Genomic DNA, 22,573 nt, shown 5'->3' on the forward strand with positions numbered 1-22,573 from the left:
AGTGCATTTCTATGGTATCAGCTAGCCTGCATTAAAACAGTCTGACCCGCTCCACAGTGCACCTGAGGCAAATCACTTATAACGCCAGACTAACAATATAAATGTCTGTGTCGATAGAATCATTTTTGGAATATAACTGACCTTGCATCACATGAATGATCGCATATTGAGGGACTATTTTCTAGCAGATCACTCCGCCGCTGCGTAGCTTATGCAACCACGAAGCTGATGCTGCTCAAATATAAGTTATTTTAAATGCAAAATGGTTAAAATTACTCTATCTATCTATATTTATATGGTTAGTCTGGTGTTGTAAGTGATTTGCCTCAGGTGCTCTGTGGAGCGGGTCAGACTGTTGTTAACGCAGGCTAGCTGATACCATAGAAATGCACTAGCCTTGCACTAGCCTAGCGCCAGGTAACTCTTCAAATATAAGAACTGCTTGAATTACAAAAAAAATATCTCCAGAAATCAGCAACACTCTGGATAACTAGAAATGAGGCCCTATGTCAAAAATCCTGAAATATCCCTTTAAGGTGTTACAAACGAGAATTTGTAATTCTCATGCCAGGGTTAATACCATGGACAAATGAGATTACTGGCTGTGATTTTGCCCAGTTTCTTTAACAAATTGTTGGATAGGTGATGTTTATAGCCCTAAAAAGAAAAGTCCTGCGTATAAGAGTGAACAAAATGGAAGGTTTTTCTGTTCTGATCAAAGCTTTTGTAATCTGTACAAAAGCTCCTTATTTACACAAAGACTGTCTAATCTCACTGGGCACAAACACATGAAAAAAGATTAAAAACAAAAAACAACAAATTAGGATTTATAATCTGGAGAGAGCGCAGGTTAAAAGCTAAAAGTGTGAAGCTACACAAACTCTTTCCAGGCTGAGGAGGGTCTTGATCTCAGTCTGTTTGAAAGCTTGTTAATTTCCTGATCAAGCCAAATGTCAACATCCTGTGATACGTGTCCTGTGCATGTCGTATTTTCTCCTCATTATTGTCAAACACTGGAATAACACGACTATTTTGACAGTGACACCTGGATCATCAAAGTCTCAGTACAAACATACCGTTGCCAAGAGTGTTAGACTAAACATAATAAACATAATAAAACAAAGGCATGAAATATACTGTAGTGTTGTGTAAAATAAATATAGAAATGGTACACTGAGAAAAGGCCATCTTATCTTAAACAAAACTGACTTAAAAGTGCTTGATTTATCAGAATTTGTGCTGATATTCAGTACATTTGGGGCCCGACCTTGTGTTTATAAACGCAGACTGTACCTGTACATTTTGCACTAAGTAAGAGCGCACTTTGAGATCTCACAGGTCCTACACTTTATTTAAGTGGGAAGTACTTGGGGTGTTTCTTTGTTTCTTTGTTTATTTGGGCATCAAAGACTCTGCTCAAAAGGCCGAAGCAAGAGCTTCTAAACGCCCACCCCCAAAAATCAATACAATTAAAATTATAATTTCACAAGAACATAGTGGAACAACAAAGGAACAAACAACAAGAGCAAATAGACCATACACAACCGCAGCATGGAGAAATTGTGTATTTATTTATTTATTTGATAGGGACAAAGCATATTAATGAACAGTTGCACATGAGCACTGTAAATATGCCAGATTATAGCAGGGATGCTAGTTTCCATCTGTAGTCCCTAGGCAGGCAACACATACACAATTTTCAATTTACAAAATGTGACAAATCACTACAAATGCAGTAACAACTAAAAGTGTTCACAGGCCTGGTTTTCCTTTAGCCACTGTTTAAAACGTGCTTTAAAAGTGGCCATAGTTGGAGTCTCTCTTACTGATAAAGGAAGACTATTCCAGTACTTGGTGCCTTTTATAGAGAGCACAGTCAGTCCAAAGGAGGTTTGCCTGTATGGAACCTCACAGTCTCCTCGAGCCATTTACAAGATGGTATTTACATCATGGCTTTACATGACTGAAACTAATGCACTGTATATATTCCCCTAAAGGGAGCAATACTGATTACAAAACAACTATGATAAAGCTACATACTAACAAACTATTTACAAATTTACAAAGTACTGCAACAGAGTCGTTTCATGCACGTGGATGGTGGAGAAACACTCATGGCCAATGTTCTGAGCAACAGCCTTTTTCCTCCAACCAGACTCCGCGGCCAGGAAGGAGAGGGGTGTGGGGGGTGAAAGTGTTCTTTTGTTTTGATCATGTTACTACGGCCGAGTGAGTGCCGTCCCGCACCACAGCGGGACCAGCTGTTGGCTACATCTCTTTCTCTCAAAGCATTGTTTATCTCCCAATGGGATAAATAAACATTTTTGTTGAGAGCCTTAAAAAAGAACACAAGGCAGCGTGATGTAAGCGAGGAAATCAATGAGAGGCTGCCATCAGAGACCGCTCTCAGTGCTGCTTGTAATAAACACGCCTCAGTCGACCACTTCTCTTTTTATAAGTGATGCTCTCTCGTCGGTGGCGCAGGCACATAGCTCCATCTTCCATTAGCGCAGCAGCTACACTAATGGAAGATGGAGCTATGTGTGAGACCCGTGTGAGTGAAACACAACGTACATCACATTTGTCATTCCTAACCCTAATCATAATCCAAGCCTCTTAACCGTCCAAACATACTTAAAACCAGCATAATGTCTAATGTCAGACACTTTTCAGACCGTTTATATAAGATGGCTCTTACCCCCAGAGGTTTTATGGTCTCAGTGACAAAGGACTGAATTTGTAATGTTTTTATAACTTTACACCTACAACCAAAACCAAAAATATTGCATAATTTGCCCAAGAGCGAAAGTGTTTAAAAAGTCCAGATCGACCAGAGCCAGTGTGTAAGAGCCTTAGAAAAATAGTGAAAGCTTGGTCTCTATGCCCCTCTAATTACCCATGAATACTCTCCTATGGTCATTCAAGATTTAAAACATGATTTATATCACATGTCCAGGTGCTTCTACTACATCCAATTTTACCTGTTTATTTTGTGAAGCTCCCCGCGCTCACAGGATAAGGCCACCTTTCATAAAAGTGTTGACAATGGCAGGTTTATTAATACTTTTCTTTTGAGCCATTAGCAATACTTTTCACCGGTCTCCCTTTCTCACACCGGAGATGGACTCACTCATCCCTTTAGACGCCGCACCGCCGGATGTTCGCCACACAAAAGCAGATGTAACAGATGTCTGCGCTGAAATTTCCAGCTCGCCCTTGTCTGTTTGCGTCACCCACAGCTTCCTCCAGCTCCCGAGTCTCATTCACAAAGAGGAAACACAACGCTCTTCCGCCACAATTCAGACGCTCCATACAAAGCCCCAATGACAGTTTCAGAATGAGAGGGTTATGAAACTCATGAAGAACCCAACACAACAAGTTGCAAGTATCCTATTTTAAAAAGTACAATCACCAGTGTTGGAATATAACTGACCTTGCTGATGCTGCTCAAATATAGGGTATTTTAAATGCAAAAGAGTTAAAAATTAATCGACAGACATTTATATGGTTAGTCTGGCTTTATAAGTGATTTGCCTCAGGTGCACTGTGGAGCGGGTCAGACTGTTTTTAATGCAGGCTAGCTGATACCATAGAAATGCGCTAGCCTAGCACTAGCCTAGCGCCACGTAACTCTTCAAACATAAGAACTGCATGGATTACAAAAAAATATCTCCAGAAATCAGCAACACTCTGGATAACTAGGAAATGAGGCCCTATGTCAAAAATCCTGAAATATCCCTTTAAGCTCGTGCATGACGGCACTTCAGACCCGAATTAACAACTTTTTGAGCGACAGAGCAGGATTTTAGAGGCAGTTGTGGTAAACAGGTCTGGCCTCATTTTACACATTAGGACATTGTTGGAGCAAGTAGGGGGTATAAAATACATAATTTTAACATTTTTAAACTTCGTCTAGTCCCTTTAACTTGAAGAATAAAGAAAACCCCCTGCACGCTGTCTCACTTTTCTTTGGCTTTCATTGCAACCTTCATCAGGCTTGAAGACAGACCCTTCCTATTGGCATAAATGCCTAATCAGTGTCCCCCCCCCCAAAAAAAAATCCCAATACCACCTTCACAGCACATATAATTATGCAACACATCTCCAGATGTGAGCTTATAAAAGACCAAGAGGACGGGGGTGTCTTGAAGCCTGATGAAGGTCAGTGTCACCCAAATGTTGCAATAAAAGCCAAAAAGAGTAAGTGTATGAGAGTTTTTCTTCATTTTTCAAGGAAAAAGAAAACCTGAATACAAATGTGCTAAGGTTTGCAATTTCAAAACGAAGCTTCAGTTCTGAGTGTGCATTACAAAAGACTTTAGAAATATTAACACCTGAGAGAAAATGTAAATATAAACTGCTGACCAATACATACGCAGATCTCAGAACATTGCTGACATCTAACCTACAGCTTTTATAAATCCAAATGAAGACAGATTTTGCCTAATACTTAGAGTCATTGCAATTTGCTTAATGCGACTTTAAACATTTTGATTGCAAGTAATAACGCAGCCCGAACATGCCAAATGTTTCTTACTCGAGGATATTGATACTGTGACCTGTAAGAGCAACTACTGTATATGAACAAAAAAGTCACACACCCTTGAAAATTGCAGGCTAAACAACAAGCTTCACAGAATGAGCCAAACATCAATCGAACACTTCCCTCTGGGGGAAAATCTAATTTTTAAGAGAATATAGGGTTTGTATTGACCTCACACACTTGGCAAAGCAGCAGCTCTCATTGGTGTCTTTTGTGTTTGAATAATTGACCTTGATGATGCATAATTAAAGGTATTCAATCCAATTAGTCACAGTGTTTCATTTTAATTTTCCTTCAGGGGTCAACTCAGCAAATAATCTGCCGTCAGCTTCTTCTATTCACCACCTTCATAAACACCCACTATAGCCTCAACATCTTTCTACTCCTCCGTCTGTCCAAACCCTCTCAGTCCAAACTCTCTGGGTTCAGCTCTAAAATCCCTCGGCTGGACTCGTTCATATAACCCAGTCCATCAAAGAACAGAAACATCTTCAACTTAAAAACAACAATATAGTGCTTTGTTTCTCGCTACAAACCACTTACAGAGGAGCTCCAACACTACATGAAGAAATCGAAATAGTCCTCATTAGAAGTGAATGGTTGGTTAGAAAGAGATTCAGCTCCTTCAGCAAACACAAAGCTTGCACTGAAATGAACTATCGTGTCTTTGTTCTACTGCGACAGATCGTTTTCACTCTCAGATATTTTCACATTGCCCTGATATTGAGCTGCAGTAACGGCAGATACAGCAGATCCACAGAGAACATTGTGAAACAGAACACACAGTTCCTGGGTCTGAGTCACAAACTCTTGTCCGACTCTTCAGCAGAGACCAACGGTGACGAGCAGCGCAGACTCTCAGTGAACATCACTGTTATGAAAGAGACGCAGACGAGAGCGGCATAATTAAATAACAACAGATTAAGTTAAATAAAGAGCAATTTAACAGGATAATGTTGGAGCAGAGAGACCTCACAGCTTTTTCAGTCCTGCGTAAGGAGAACACTGCGGAGTCTCGATCAGTGACAGGTGCAACTGACTGACGGACAGCTTCATCAACCAGGCTGGCAAGAAGCTGAACTCTCCCCTTCCCTCCCTCTGCTGCTCCTCTGCTGTGTGCATATGAATTTCATAATGCTTTGTTAACTATTGTCTGTTGTCATCAATTGCTGAGAGAAACAAACATTTAGATTCTCTGCATTTACATGTTGTTAAAGCTGATTGAATTGAATTAGCAGAATTACAATTAGGTTGTAATTATTAAGGCATTACCAGCTGGTCGGCAAGAAGAGAATTATCTTTGTGAGACAATTTGTTGGTGAGTAAAACCTGCAAAAAAAATATACAAAAAGAGGAATCTTCTACACAACAACATGTCCACCACAAACAAACAGTAAAAAAAAGCAGGTCTGGCCAAAGGTCACGCTTTGAACCTCCGTCCCGTCACGTTAAGTTTCATTGTAAGAGCCCAAACCACAGAATTGTTAAAGTTTATTACTTGTGGTACAAATGCTGGGCATCAGTATCTCTGACCAGCTCAAACTCTCCTCTCTCTCCATGCCAGTATTTCTTGTTTCATCCAGAGCATAAATGTCCTGCAGTTGAGAGGAAAGCCTTGGGCTTTGCTGGCAGTGGAAATTATATTTCTGAGTCAGTTCTTTGCTCTGCGGGTGCAGTGGAACCCCCAGTGCCAACAGATAATACAAAAGGTCAGAACACTCTCCTCAAAAGCACAGCACAAAGTTTACAACATTGTTTTGTTCACCTGAAAGGACAGCCTTGTTAGTTTCTGTCGACTCCGTTATGTCGTCTTTTTGTACCACTTTGAACTCGGGCCACACACATGCACAAACACACGCACACGCACATACACACACACACACACACACACACACGCACACACACACACACACACACACACACACACACACACACACACACGCACATACACACACACACACACACACACACACACACACACACACACGCACACACACACACACGCACATACACACACACACGCACATACACATGCACACGTACGCGCACGCACGCGCCATTTCCTCTGGAAACAAGAACAACAACACATCTCTATCGTTTATGTATAAAACCTGCACAGACCTCGGTCAGATTCTTGAATGAATTCACCAGTTCATAGAGTTTAGTTCATATTTAACAGGGACCATGTGCAGCAACATAAATAAAAGATGCTTTACAACAGATTTAGCCGTTTCCAGCTGGGTTACTACAACACGAGTTTTCCAACACCATCCAAACACAATCCAGTACTTCAGTCTTCTCTCAAATATAAATGTTTATTTGAAAACAGGGAAATCTAAATCGCAATCACAACACTTAAATATAAGGATACAATTAGGGTTTACACATGTAAAAGCAAGTGAAAATAATGCTTTTTAATGCCAATTTACCCAAATACTATATTTTATTGCCACAAAAACAGAAAAAAGTTGCATATTTTATTTCTTGCTGGATTTTTCCTGTTCAAAAAATGTAATGTTTAGTTTTGGCCCAAACTCATTTCTAGCTGTAAAAATCCCTCCTGCACACCTGAATTGTTCAAGCAAATTAAAGAGAAGCTTCCATTGCTCAATAATCCTTTGGGTGGAGACAAAGCCACAATATCAGTTTTTGTTGTGTTTACAACACACTCTGTGACAGGTACCCCAGCTTAAAGATTTGCAAACAACAGAGGAAACAGAGGAAAGAATTGGACAAAACGGGCAATTTTGAGCAAAAGCAATGTGGTCAATTTCAGCTAAAACTGCAACTGCATGTCTTATAGACCAGTGTTTCCCAACCGGGGGTACAGGGACCCTGGGGCACTTGAGGACCTTGAGCTATTTCAGATAGGAAAAGCTATATTTTGCAGTAAAATGTGTAGTTGTGGGAGAATTTTAGATTTATTTTGAAAGCAACATTGTCATTTTACTTACAGATAGCACTTTTAAGGGATTGCTTTCAAAATAAACTACAACACCCTTAAGGTCGGGAGGACATGGACGACACTGAAAGACCCGCAAGACAAAAAAGGTTAGGAACAACTGTTATAAAACTACAACTTTGGTATTTGGGATGAACTTAAACAGTAAAAAATGTTGAGCAATGTCAGAATTTCCCCCCAAAAAATACATTTAATGCCAGTTTGAATCCAATGTAATTATTTTTTTAATTATTGATTTTGGCACAATGAATCTAATGGCTTTTAATGCTTTCTTAAAGGAGCTATACCTGATTGCACAAGAAACAGGGTCACTCAAAATTCAAATTGCTATTTTCTGGTCCAAACTCATCTCAAACTTACCTAATTTACAACATCAAAATCCGTCACAGGGACTGAGTTTAAACCAGGTTTCACAACTTTCAGGAAGGAAAACTGTCACTTCACTGTAAAAAAAAAAAAGCCTACTAGCCTGACATTTTATGACTGTTTAAAAGGTTTTAAAGCCAGTGTTTTTTGGATAAACATCTGCTTTTACCATATACTAAAGGACAAAACGAATCATATTCCAATAACAGAAAATTAAAAAATCAAGGATGGCTCCTTTAATGCCCGCGGAAACCCTAAAAATATGCACAGTAACCTGAACTGCACCCTTTTTCCCAAATCATATCAGGTAGGGCATCTGGTGATAAATATGCGATTAGGTGCACACCAGCAGATGGGAAGCAAAATACAAAGGAGCAAAGATTACCATATAAATGTTAATGGGAGTCGAGTTGTATATGAGCAAATAGCAAGAACAGAAAACCGTACACATAACCTTCTCCGTGTGAAACACAATATAGACGTATATCACATGGACGAACACGCGGAGAGCAGCGAGTCCAGCAGCGACTTGCATTATCCACGGACAAACATTAAAGCCCCTTTCACCGCGATTCAGTGGAAAAAAATATGGTTTCCTACACAGAACAGTCATTATAGCCTTTCATTAAAATCAAAGGGCGACTGCGTATTGACGAGGACTAATTCCGGGGCGTAGAAACAGATTGTTTAGTGTCGGACATGAAACGGACACAGGCGGAAAGCAGCGGTAATGGATCTGAACTGTGTGTCGCCAAATGAATGGGCTCCTGCACTCTCTCATAGCGCATTAACAATTAGGCCGGCCATTTCTAAAGGCAGATGTTTGAAAATCCGTAAATATGGACTAAAAGGTTTACTGCTAACAGAAATTGGGTGATCAGAGATTTCATTTTACGGGGCAAAGCATATGCCAAAATGAGTTTAAGTGCAACTTAAGCAACTTTGGAATTGCCCATATACTAAAAACAACTTTCTCCCTTTTCTCCACCATTACTTTAAAGCAAAACTAAGTAACTTCTAAGTAACTTGTTTACCTTAATAAATTATTTTCGTAGTCCCTCTGGGGGTAATACAAGTGTTAATGGGATGATTCGAGGGTCTTTCATCTCCCCCTGGTGTCTCTGGCCAGAAAACCACAATTGCAACTTGACTGCCACCGGACCGGAGCCACCAATACACACTAATAGCATCACAAAGAAGAAGCTAACAGGCTAACGGGCAAAGCTAACTGCGGGCTAGTGCCACATAAACAGTATTTACAGCCAAGTTTTGATTGGATGTACAATATCTCTCTCTCCCTTTGTCTTTTCTATCAGTGTAGTATTTACTCTCACGGACAATTAATACGTTGAAAATAATTGCAACTTGCTACAACACCTGCAGTTGTGCTTATGGGCAAGAGTTACTTAGTACTCTAAACCCCCGCCTGAACCGAGCGCATTTTCTCCAGTACGGCTTTACCCAAATCAAAAAGGTCACAGACTATAGGCCAGTCTAAAGGCCTATTCATAATCCACAAGACGCGAGATCTTTGTTCTCGCACCCAGAGCTGCGAGAACAAAATGACGTCATTTTGTTCTCGCAGCTCCTGTTCGGCAGCTCTTGCTGACACCTCGGCCCAGCAGAGCTTTGTTCGGCAGGGCTGCGAGAACTCTCGCTGTGATTGGCTATATGTTTAGTGGGGTCATTTGGCGGAAGCAGGAAGCGAGAATCCAATGTTTGGATGGATAGTTTTGAGGCACCACTCGCGGCAGTAAAATACTTCGCGGAAGGATTACAAGGACACACAAATGTCGTTCTTTTTGCTTCAAGAACAAGAACGTGGTTCTCGCCTCTTGTGGAGTATGAACAGGCCTAACGCCTCACTTGAAAGACCAAGTGAAGTGATAGTAACTTTTTTGTCACGTTGTCGCGTATATTTACTTATTGTTTATTTGTATCAGGACAATGCATTAACCCCAATGCAAACCAGAGGGAAATGTGGTTTTCCTTTTGGAAAAAGCGTCAAAACAGGGACAAAAACGAGAAAACGAGGCTGAAAACACAACATAAAAGCGTAAGAAAAGTGGCAAAAATGTGAGAAAAACATAATAATAAAGCCACAAAAAAGCAATAAAAAAGAGAAACAGGAATGTAACAAAAATGCAATGAAAATTAATGTCAAAAAAGTCTTTTTGTCACTTTATCGATCTTTTGTTGCTTTTTCATCACTTCTTTTGTTGCTTTTTTGTCGTGTTCTCGTCACATTTTAGCTACCTTTTCATTCTTGTTATTTTGACACCTTTTTCAAGAAGCTTTTAGATTTGAGTAAAGCCAAACTGGAGAAAATGTCCTCGGTTCAAGTGGAGGTTAAGAGGTTAAAGAGCCTATAATCCACTACAACCCAAATCTTTTTCTTCGCACAGGATTTGACATAAGAATAGTCAATAAATGTCAAACTAATTGCTGAGGTGACCCCGGAAAGCCAAGAGAAGCACTTTGAACTTAAAATGAACAGCATTTAAGAACCACGTAAAACAAAGGCTTTAATATTTGTCGACCGGGGGCTTTGAAGAAAAAGGCGGTGACTCATTTTCTCATATTAAACGCAATCCTTTTGTTAAACACGGATTAGAGACTGAAATTAGCTCATCTAATTACGCAGAAAGGTCAGGCCTCCTCAGCTGCCCTTTAACAAATGTTTTAACAACGCTTGTCCAATAACGTTTGAAATTTTATTCACGCACCGGATGCATATCTTGAATGGCGTTGTTTGTAAATCCGCGTTGACCTATTTCCTGAGACGGTAAAGTTAATTCCAGCCGCAACCGGGAGTTAACACGTCGAACAAGGTCATTTCGATTTGCAACCCCAGATATTCATGATAAGAACCGCTCTCACGTAGTGCCATTCACAAGCAGGATATTTCACAGGAATCTATACATGCTTGTTTTGTAATCGGAAATGGTTGAATACCAAGATTTATGCTCTGAAATAGAAATACCACTTAAATATTCATTGCAATCCCCACTTTTTCATCCCATACTTTTAACGCAAACAAACACTTACAGTATGAACAGCAAGATTGCACCTCTCACTGCTGCTTATTGTGGTTTCAATTTAAAATCTTGGTGGTAGCTTTTTCAGCCCTAAATGGACAGCACCTAGTACAACGCTGACTTACCCCCCCCCATGTGGCAGCAAGTCAAATTTAAAGGGACAATACAGAGTTTAAAAATGTTAAAACTATGTATTTTCCTCCCCCTACATCTTCCAGCAATGTCTTAATGTGTAGAATGAGCCCAGATATATTCACCACAACTGCCTCTAAAATCCTACACTGTCACTCAAAAAGTTGTTAATTTGGGGCCAAAATACCGTCATGCACGAGTTTAATATAGAGACTTCAGTGACACGTTAGACCTGAGGTGGCAGTAGTGAGTGTAATATTAACAACTTGCATCTACTCCCTTTAATTTTGGCATAATACATTAAATTACTTTTTAAATACTTTTTAATGTCCCGCGGAAACCCTGTTAAAGCTCTACAGCTCGGCTCGGGGTCCGAGGTCATCTGAACTGAACCTGTTTTGAAACCGTTTTGAACCATTTTGCAAAGCTGTCGTGCCCCAACTTTGGATCAAGCTTCCTTTCGACTATGCTCTCTCCGGTCCACACTGACCCAACGCTGCTTCTGATTTTGCACTTCTTACTTAAAGAATTAGTATTGGTTTTGATATAGACATAGTTTTGCTTTTAGATGATTGGCTCCGGTTAGATTGATTTAGTTTCCAGTCTTAGTCCTAATGTATGATGGGGTAACTTAAACATGACATCATAATGAAGAGGGACTAAAGCTAATGTTTAGGCGACGTACAAGTCAAAATACAAATGTTGACCCTTAAAAAGATCTTTGTCCACCGAGTCAACCTCCACCTGGAATTCAGAAATCGTGATCAAACTGTTGAAAGTCATGAACTCCGCCTCCTTTGTATTTTAATGTGGATTAGTTCTTCAGAAAACCTTTGTTGCATCTGAAAGCTGTTCAGAATGCACAGTCAGAGGCACAAACTTCTCTGCAGAGCCATGTAACAACACAGCATTCATGTTCTTTAGAACATTTCGAAGGGAGTGTGGGCTGAATTTTTCTGAATGAAAAAATATTGAATTGAAACCCTGAGACCTCCAACGTGCGGCTCCCAGAACCTGGATGTGCTGTTTCTCCGTCAATGCACGACGAGGACAAGAGTGCACTTTCATAAAACGCTTACAAGGACACACAGCGTGTTCGGACGGCTCCAAAACCACTATTGAAATTGAAGCAGAAAACTGTTCATTCCCTCCACAAAACATTATTGATTCTGACAGAAAACAAAGAAAAGAAACACAATGTTTTCAATCATTGTTGAATGGGTCTTTTATGAAAGCGGCCTAATTCTCAGCCTTAAAGGAACAGGCCACCGATTTACCATACTGAGATATGTTCTTTCCTGAGCTAAGACGAGTTGATACGTACCTGTCTGGTCTTTGTGCCCGTGGAAGAGCTTGGTCGCTTCTAACTTCACTCCCGTTTGGAGCTATACATGCGTTTCCAGTGACGTCACGCATTGCTGTAGCCGCCATTTTGAATACCGAAGTCCCGAACACCGCTGTTAGCCATCCACCTGTTGCGCTGTGGGATGTACAATACCCTGTCTCAAAAAAGGGACTCGCTTTCTACAAGTTTCCTAAAGACCCAGTTCGTCGACAAAAATGGATAATTGCCATCAGGAGAGACCACTGGACTCACACAGTCGACTCCAGTGCAGTTTGGTTCAGGTAAGTGAAGCAACACGGAAACATTGTACCGCACACGAGGCTAGGCTACAAACAAACGCTAGGTCATCTGTTTACCTACGTGAGTATACTCTGGCCTAGGCTGTAAGCTCCAGTCGAAAAGCTTTGGGTAATGCCAAACTGGAGGAAATGTGCTGGGTTAAGGCGGGGGTAAGAGGTTGAAATGTAGCCGACTGACCCGTGTGAGCTGCCCGTTGGGGAGAGCAACGTAAACACACTTCTCTTGTTAACGTTGCCCTTATACACAGCTGATAAAACCATAAACTATTGGTTAACCATAACCCTAAAATAACAACCCTCATAGCTTTACTGAGAGAGATGAGTGCCGACACATGCTAACGTTCGCAAAAGGCAACCAGACACGTTTATTTGTTTATTACTTACCCTTCCTGTCACCGAGAATATTTTGCACTTCTTCACCTGATGTATTTTGGCATCCATAACCCATTCTGAGATAAAGCAGTGATAATCTGGCTTCACCAGTGTATGGAGAGGGATTATGGACCACATAAATGCAGACAGAACTGTCATTGGTTTCAAGTGGCGTTAAAAAAATCTCCAGACTGTTGATTAGGATAAAGTCGCAAGGTTTCGATCTTCATTGTGTATCTGTTCAGCTCATCTGCTGTCAAGTGTGCAATTGTTTGAAGTAGCATCTTGAATTCAACTAGACACAGATAGATACTGTTGCATTAGCCAGCGGTGTTCAAAAGGCTAGAACTACAGAAGTCACATAACTGAAATGCGTGTATAAGAATACATTGGGAGAGGCTAAATGTCAAAAGCATCTCTAGTCGTTAGTAAAATATATGATTACATTAACAGAATGTTCAGATAAGAAGCTTGGTCTGTCAAGCCACACAAACCTTTTGGATAAAAACCGTCACAGAGCACTTCATTACACCTAATTGTAATAGAGCATCAACAAATCAATATTTCTGCTTGAATATCTAGAGAAATCCAACTATATGACTGAGGGCACGCACAAAGACCAGACAGTTATGCATCAACTCCTCTAAACTCTGGTAAGGAGATATCTCAGTATAGAAAAATGGCCTGTTCCTTTAATAAGGTGATTTATTTCATTTTCAGCATGAGCATGGCCATTTCTCAAGTATTGTTCGAAAGCCACAGATTCTCGCTTGCTAAATAAGGTGATTGTTTATTTTGCATATTTTATTTTGAAACATTTGCATAGAGGTAAATTGAACCAGCAAATACAGTTACAGTATTCCTCCACAACGTAGTCGTGCAGGTGAAGTGTGAGTACATCACACTTGAGCAATTCTCCATGAATAAAGTGCCACCATTAAACACCAGATCCCACAGGTGAAGAAGAGAGGTCTTACTCACCACCCGAGTGGGCTTCAGCGTCTCCCCGTCGAATCGAACCAGACTGAAGCTGTCATCGGGGAAACCGTCGCAGTCCTCCAGCTCCTGGGAGTTACACGCCGGCTTGTCGAGGTCCGGGGTCGCGTTCTGCCAAAGTGACGACAACAAAACACCACATGCGATTTGATTTGCATAGATTATCATGCGAGAGAGGTTTGTTTGTCTAAAGTGGGAGCGGATGATTTTAATTGGCGAGGTAGAGGCTAAAAATACAAACGGGCGGTTTAAGGAGCCGAGAACCCATTGTGGCCCAGAGGAAGAGCGACGTGACGAAATAGAGAGATTTTAAAGGAGGCCTAAGGGAGAACTTATGAGTAAACAATGAGCTGAAGCATAGTCTGACAGTGCACACATAATACGGAATTATTTAGTTTAGCAGGTTAATGAAACACTGAGCACTTCTAAAGCTAAAAGAAAAAGACGTCAGATCAATATTTACTCTCAATGTGTTTCAACATGAATAAAAAGCTCTGGCCATAAAAAAGACTTTTTTCTGTTCGTCAGAAGTCAATATTGTACATTTATGAACAGGATCAAAAATACATCTAAAGAAGAGCTTTGACTGTGAGATTAATCTGGCATCAATACATTTCAACAATGATAGCTGTAGGTCAAAAAGGCTTGATATTTTCACTATAGGATTAAAAAACTCGCTCGCAATAGCATTAAAGGCATTCCTGTCCCACAGTAATAAGGTCACAGGTTTAATTCCAGTTCGTTTGACAGTAGCTACCATTATCTGTCGCTTGTGTCTAAAATAGGGGTGGGAACGTCTGGGTACCTTGTGATTCGATACAGTACATCACAAGCTCACAATAATAACTTCACAATACGCCGGTAACACGATAAATCGCACAAAAATAACCTCAGGTTAATCACTATTTATTTAAAGAAACAAATGCACTTTTAACCTTTTTTTGAACATGCTATATAATTGTCATGATTGCTTTTCATTAGTAGTAATACATTTGTGTGACAGTCTTTGGTCCAAGTGCTGCCCTCTAGTGTTCGGACTAAATGTTTGATTATTGTCCTCACTGCTGCCTCATTAATATGCATGGCGTTCATTAATATACATAACAACTTTCATTAATATGCATGACGATCATTAATACCGTCTCAGAAAATATCGCGATTCATTGCAAAGTCGATATATTGCCACACCTCTCGTCTGAAATGTCTTTTTCTATTGTACAACGTCATCAGATGTTTTTGGAGTAAGTAACTTTAAGTATGGCGTTCAAAGTAATTTATAGAGTCTAAAGTTTTCCTGTCAGCTTACCTTAACCGTTCAGTCCACAATCTAGTAGTGAGCAGCTATTATTCACCTTGATACTGGCTCTAAAGCAGGGATCTCCAACCAGTAGCGCGGGAGCTACCAGTGGCTCGCCAGGCTTTTCTAGGTAGCTCGCCAAAGACTTTCTACAAACGCATGAAAATTCAACTTTAAGATGCATTTTCTGTTTGTTCTGAACATGCTGAACAGTTGGGTCAATATTGTAAAGTACAAGCACTAAACTCAAGTCATTTTCTTAGAAATACTATCCTGGCTACTAATTCTCCAGGGTGAAGTCCACCTAAGTCGCATTTTACAGTGTGTAAGTGTTTTTGAAGCATAAGTAGCTCTCCGACATTCTGATTGTGTAAAAGTAGCCCGCCGGGTAAAAAAGGTTGGAGACCCCTGCTCTAAAGTATGTTTGGTACTGTACTTTGAAACAGTGTCTCACCATGTCCTCTGATGTGAGGTGGGTGAGTCTCTCGTGAATCTGTGCCATCTGTTCGTCACTCATCACCAACTCTCCTCTTCGATCGCCCATCACCAGCTCCGGCCACAGCGCCCCCTCGCTGCGCTTCTGCAACGTCACCTCCAGACTGCAACCACAAAGCAAAAGACGGCTTTGACTTAGGGGAAAACCAGGGGACACATGGGGCCCGATCTTTTGTCTCAGAATGCAGACGATAGCGTGACATTTTGCGCTCAGTAGGAGCGCACTTTGTGATCTTGCCACTCCAGACTTAGTGCATTCAAGTGGGTAGAGACACACATTTTCCTCCAACCGGATCGACTCCACGGCCAGGAGAGGGGTCATGGGGGAGTGAGGGGTGAACAAGTGCATTTGTTTTGTTCCGCATTCACGCCAAGCGCGGACCGATCTGCGCAACAGCGGAGGATGTAGCTCTTTTTCTCTCTCTGAACATTGTTTAGCTCACGATGGGGTAAATGAAGATTTTAGTTTGACCTGTGAGACCCTAAGGCTTAAGAAAGAACGCAAGGCAGTGCAATGTAAATGAATGTCAGCGGTGTTCCCATCAGTGCAGTCACCTCCTCTTGTGATGCAGAGGTGAATGGTGCATAGCTCCGCCACTTGGAAAATATTTCGCCAAGAGCCTGCGTCCCTTGTGCACCACCACAAGATCTGGCCCATGGTCTTAAACCGGACAAATTCTGCATAATTGGGCTCACACACGTGCTTTTGGGTACCTCATTATTGACATTTTAATCTTTGTAAATTTAAATAATGTATGGAAAAGGCAGTGTATGTGTCAGGATGCGTGTGGTTCTCAAATTGGCTGTCAGTGCCCTTTGCAGGCAGCAGTGGGAATGAGAAACAAAAACAGAAAATACTGTGTCCGTATATCAACACTATTCCCTATATCATGGTCATGCATGTTGTTATAAAGTTCATTGATCCTTGGCGCATTGACTGGTTGATCCACAGCACACATTAATATTAAGGGGATAAAGCATCTTAGCAGAGGCTTCCTCTGAATTTGTGACCTTCTGATTGTCCCGGCAGTATTGAACCAAGGTAAAACAACAATGGGGGCGATGAGGTCTTTAAAATAACCACTGTCTATCAAATAAACCAGCAATGGGGAGACAGCTCTATTCAATCAGGAATGCATGAATTTACTGAATTACAGCCACTGAAATATCCATATTTTCATCTTTAACCTCCAAGTTCTTTGATGCAAAATGGAAAGAGCTTTGACGCCCACTTCAGAAGTGGTTAGACAATCAGCAAACACATCCAATTGGCAGCAGAGGATGTGAAATGGATGGAAAAATGATGATCCATATCCTTTCACTCAGATGCAACTTGTTGGAGGCACAAAAAAGGTAGGAATACATTAGAGACAATACTACGAGAAGCAACCGCTAAATGTTTCTCTTGTGTCAAGTGCAGATTTGTCTGTAGTGTCACGACTCCCACGCATTTGTAAGTAGTCGTCTTGATTTTGTATTCTCGCCCAAAAGTAAGGAAATCTGAGGCTTAAAATGCTACCAATCAAACACCAGTTGAACTCGCGAGTGAGGGCAACCTCTTTTCTTCACGCTGAAAACTTTAAAAAAGGATAAGAAAAATAGAAAAAGATGCTTGTTTTGTGGGTTAAAATGAAACAACACTTTAAAAGGGATTAATATTCACACACAAGTGGAAATCAGAATATAACACTCTCAAGGTGTTCAAAAGCAGAATGAAGAAGTACAACTAAACATGGTCCTTTCTTCTAATCCAGAAATCGTTTATTAGCACTAAGTAGGACTTTGTAATGATGAAAACAATTAAAAACATCCTCAATGGATTCAATAGATTTTACTATTTTAGAGCCCACAGAAATGGAATATGGAAATATCTATCATCGTCCATGTTAGGAACTTTCTTTTCCTTCTTTTTGCTTGAATTTGTGATTTAAATATCTGTACAATATGCTCCACCTCTGTATCAGCCCATAGTCATATATGAATGCATTTTTCCCTTTCTGTTCTCAATACTACATGAGGTCTAACCAATACACGGCTTCATCTACTTCCTCGCTGCTTCCACAAATTATCCTGATGAACGAAATACCCAGGCATTTGAGGAACATGCACAGATAGTGCTCATGCATACATTAGTACAATATCTCCGAGGCATTTCAAATGTACGACGAAACATGTACATTGTCTCAAGCGAACAACTGGCCTGAGGCGAGACATTCAATCTTACAGGCAATATCAATTACTGCCACGCGAAACTCCATTTTCATTTGCGGCATAAACATGATAACGCATATGTATTAGAGATTTATAATACAAAAAAGGAGGCAAATAAAAGAGGAATTTAAAGTACATGAGAGATATCCAAGTTGTAGACGAGGAACGATTTAAAGGCATATTTCAGGATTTTTGACACAGGGCCTCATTTCCTAGTTATCCAGAGTTGCTGATTTCTGGAGACATCTTTTTTTTTTTTAATTCATGCAGTTCTTATATTTGAAGAGTTTCGTGGCGCTAGGCTAGTGCAAGGCTAGCACATTTCTATGGTATCAGCTAACCTGCATTAAAAACAGTCTGACCCGCTCCACAGTGCACCTGAGGCAAATCACTTATAACGCCAGACTAACCATATAAATGTCTGTGTCAATAGAATATCTTTTGGAATATAACTGACCTTGCATCACATGAATGATCACATTTTGAGGGACTATTTTCTAGCAGATCACTCCGCTGCTGCGTAGCTTATACAACCACAAAGCTGATGCTGCTCAATTATAAGTGGTTTTAAATGCAAAATGGTTAAAATTATTCGACACAGATATATATTGTTAGTCTGGCTTTATAAGTGATTTGCCTCAGGTGCACTGTGGAGCGGGTCAGACTGTTTTTAATGCAGGCTAGCTGATGCCATAGAAATGCGCTAGCCTTGCACTAGCCTAGCACCACGAAACTCTTCAAATATAAGAACTACATGAATTACAAAAAAAATATCTCCAGAAATCAGCAACACTCTGGATAACTAGGAAATCAGGCCCTATGTCAAAAATACTGAAATATCCCTTTAAGTCACCCTCTTGTCCGAGTCAAGTCCAAGTCAAATGTTTGAATGTGCAAGTCGAGTCAGCATCACCTAAAACCTTGTCCAAATCTAAGCCACAAGGTCCAGTCCAATAGATAAAAGTCACCTTCCTATCATTTCCACTCAATGGTTCCTCCTATGATTTCTGATTATGATTTCCACCTTTGAACTTAAAGGAACAGGCCACCATTTTTACATACTGAGATATGTTCCTGAGCTTAGACGAGTTGATGTGTACCTGTCTGGTCTTTGTGCGTGCGCTCAGTCAGGCAAAAAGACCAAAGATGTTGTTAGCATTTAGCCTCTCCTCTATGGGGCCAAACAGGGGTGAAGGTGTTATTACAATGTAACCGTATTAAAATAAGGAAAACGTGGAAGAGCTTGGTCACTTCTAACTTCCTAGAGGAGAGGAGGAGACAGGTACAAATCAGCTAGTCTAAGCTCCGTTAAGAAAATATCTCAGTATGGAAAAACAGTGCCATGTTCCTTTAAAAAAAATCATTTAATCGCTTAAGAAATTGTACATGTAGAGTTTGGTCGTGCCAAGGAGCATAATCAGTCAAGTCCAAATCTAAGTCCGAGTCGTCTCTCGTCTAAACCTCAAGTTGAGTCACTGACAAGTCCAGACCCAAGTCCTCAGAGTCAAGTCATGAATCCTGGAATGACTCACAAGTTTGAGTCCATTGTTCAACAAATTGTTAAAAAAATGATATAGAAGATAATGCAGCTACTTAAAAAAAAAACAAAAAAAAACCTGTTTTGGTGGGTTGATGTTTTTTTTTGTTTTTTTGATTCCCCGGGCTAGAATGCGACATAAGAAAAGGTAAACATTCTGTGACTGAACATCTAACCTCTTATATGTCACTTTCTAGGTTTAATAAACACTGTTGGCTAGGGCTGAGTGATATAGGCAAAAATGAATATCTCAATATTTTTGGGGGACTTTCACACTAACGATGATGAAGCGATATTCATGCAAACCATCAGAGATATGTAAAAATGTACATGCAAACATCTTCATTTCTATTGCTTTGTCTCTAAAAAAGTGCAATATCCCCCCAATTTTTGCCCCTTTTCTTCCACATTTGTTCCGCATCTCTAGACATTGGAGATGTACTCGATATTGGACATTTGCATATCTTCCAAAAAGCAATTTTAATATTATGTTGTTGACGATATAAAGCACTGCACTTTACATTATCGCTAGATGCCAAGGATCACAATGGGCTTGAAGGAAAGGGTCGATATCTTTCTGAAGTAATTGTTCCCATTGTGCATTCTGTCTCTTGATTTCTGATCCGTTTCAAGGACATGCGGGTTCTGCAGTTCCGGTTTGACTAATCCAGTGTGTCATGGCCATTTCGAATGTTGCACGTAACACGGGCAGAGCTGATTTCTTATGGGATACAACGCACTGGCACACACACAGAACATGCATAATATTGATCTATGGATAGAATCCTGTTCTTTTTGTGATGCTGGTCAATGCTTTGGGATAAACACTATAACATTCTCACAATGGCCAAGGTCTGAACATAGAGCGATGGAAGGAAGATATAGGTATTGTATGCTGGTCACACTTTGAGTGGGTTTGGGCTTAACCTCATTATGCCTTTAATAACTTATAGATACAACTTCATGGTAAGAATCTACAACTTTAGGTCAATTGAGCTCGTGTTTGTGTTGGGGAAGAAACTGTTTGTACACATTTTACAAGACACATCTTTTTATTCAAAAACATAAGAAAATATTGAGATCAATGATGATTGAGATACATTTTTGCCAAAGTTTGGCAAGTTTTGCCTGGTGACTTGCAATCTACAACACCTGTTGTGCTGTTGTATGCCATCACCCAATCTAACATCCGATGGGACTTTTAAACACCGGGCAGCACGGTGGCGCAATGGTTGGAGCTCTTGCTTCGCAGCTAGAAGGTCCCAGGCTCGATTGCCTTTCTGTGTGGAGTTTGTATGTTCTCCCTGTGTCTGCATAGGTTCTTCTGGGTGCTCCGGTTTCCCCTACCACTGAAAGCATGTACAATAGTACATGAAAGATGAATAAGAGTGTGTTTGAGAGTGCGCATGGGGGATGATGAATGGAAAATTAGCCCAGGGCTATAATCCGGTGTGGCGTGTTTACATGCATGAGACCCATGTATGTTCATTAACATGCACTGTCCCGACCAAATAAACCAATAAAATAAATAGAGAAATGGATGATTCTCCAAACGTCGGCAACTATGTATAAAAATGTCCAGTTGAATTTAGCCTTCTGTGTTTTATCTACCTGGATGATTGAGATAAATTTTGTTGTAACATGTAATTGGGAAAATAAGTCTTTGAAAACATAATGGCCACAGTTAATCATATAGGGCTGGGTGCTTAAACGATACCGGCATGGCATTGAATAAAGGTTTAGGTACTACTGACATCAGAAAAATAGAAGTATAGAAAGCAGGTACTGGAAAAATGTTAGACTAAGTTTTGATGTTGTTGGTCCAGGGACAGCATTAAACAAAGTTACTTGGTTATTTCATCTCAAATAAATGATACAAAAAAAAAAGTATTTTATGGAAATAATTAACATTATTGTCCTGTTTTCCTCGTTCTAGGCGACAAATACTGTGGTATAGATATTGAAACAAGTATCATTTAGGTATCTGTATCTAAAACCAAGTAACCAGCCCTATTCATAAACCTCAAACTCATTTTATATGATTTAAAAATGTTCCCAATTCTGTTGCATACAGCACTGAAGGTGTATCATCACTTCCAGTAAAGGCCAGAGCGACGCTTATTACATTGACCTCCGGGATGTTACAACACTGCTACGTTTGGAGAGAGCTGAAAAGCTCACAAAAAGAGGGGCTTAATTCATTGAAGGCGAAGGACGGAGAGATGGTGCTCAGCTGTCCATCTGTGAGCGCAATGAGATGGAAAAATATGCCCATTGCAAACTATAAAGAGCCAAATGCAAGATTCTACAAAGACACGCCCAGAGAATGAGTGAAGGTTTATGGCTTTGGACAAAACATGAGCGATGAAGATACTTGTGTTTCAATGTACTATTACTATGTTGAAATGGGTTTATAATAATATGCATAATCAAGCTTTTAGAGTTTTTCTGTTGCGGCGCAGTAAAAAAAGTACTAAAACAAACACACCCACAGAGTCATGTTTTGTTTCCTTCATGTCTGGCTGAGAGAACTATACTCCTTCAGCAGCAACTATAGATACAGACGGTATCTCGTCAGAGAAGGGCCGTGGCCTCAGCGAGGGGGAAAATAGAATCTATTGGGAAACACCATTTTCCACTCTTTTTTGCCATTTTCTGGTGGAATATGAACTTATTCATCACACATAAATATAGTCAAGTGCATTGGGGCCCATATGGATATTTTCTCACAGCAGATTGTTTAGTAGAGGTGGAAAAAAAAACGGCAGTTGTAGCTAGCGCTAGCTAACCATTAGCATTAGCACGATGCTAACATGAAGCATCATGTTAGCATTCTCCGTTATTTATACTGCTGAACCTCTTTGCTCCTCCCCATGTCTTTGTATCTTTATTTAGTAGAAAACTATATTCATAATTCAGCATTTGTTAAAGTAGTTTTTGAATAATTAGAGAAAGTTCAGATTTTTCTCCAAATTGTTTT

General features: G+C 40.3%; 1 protein-coding gene across 1 annotated transcript in view; it reads right to left on the reverse strand.

The window, feature by feature from the left end:
• nudcd1 (NudC domain containing 1) overlaps nucleotides 1-22,573 on the reverse strand; it is a 53,956-nt gene that overhangs the window by 8,125 nt on the left and 23,258 nt on the right. Inside the window, exons 7-8 of the mRNA XM_079570950.1 lie at nucleotides 15,805-15,949; nucleotides 14,039-14,164 (exon numbers count right to left, since the gene is read on the reverse strand). Of these exons, the coding sequence (XP_079427076.1) occupies nucleotides 14,039-14,164; nucleotides 15,805-15,949 (271 nt within the window). The remainder of the gene's footprint in view (nucleotides 1-14,038; nucleotides 14,165-15,804; nucleotides 15,950-22,573) is intronic.

This window comes from Gobius niger, assembly GCF_951799975.1.
Source record: "Gobius niger genome assembly, chromosome: 14".
Lineage (NCBI taxonomy): Eukaryota > Metazoa > Chordata > Actinopteri > Gobiiformes > Gobiidae > Gobius > Gobius niger.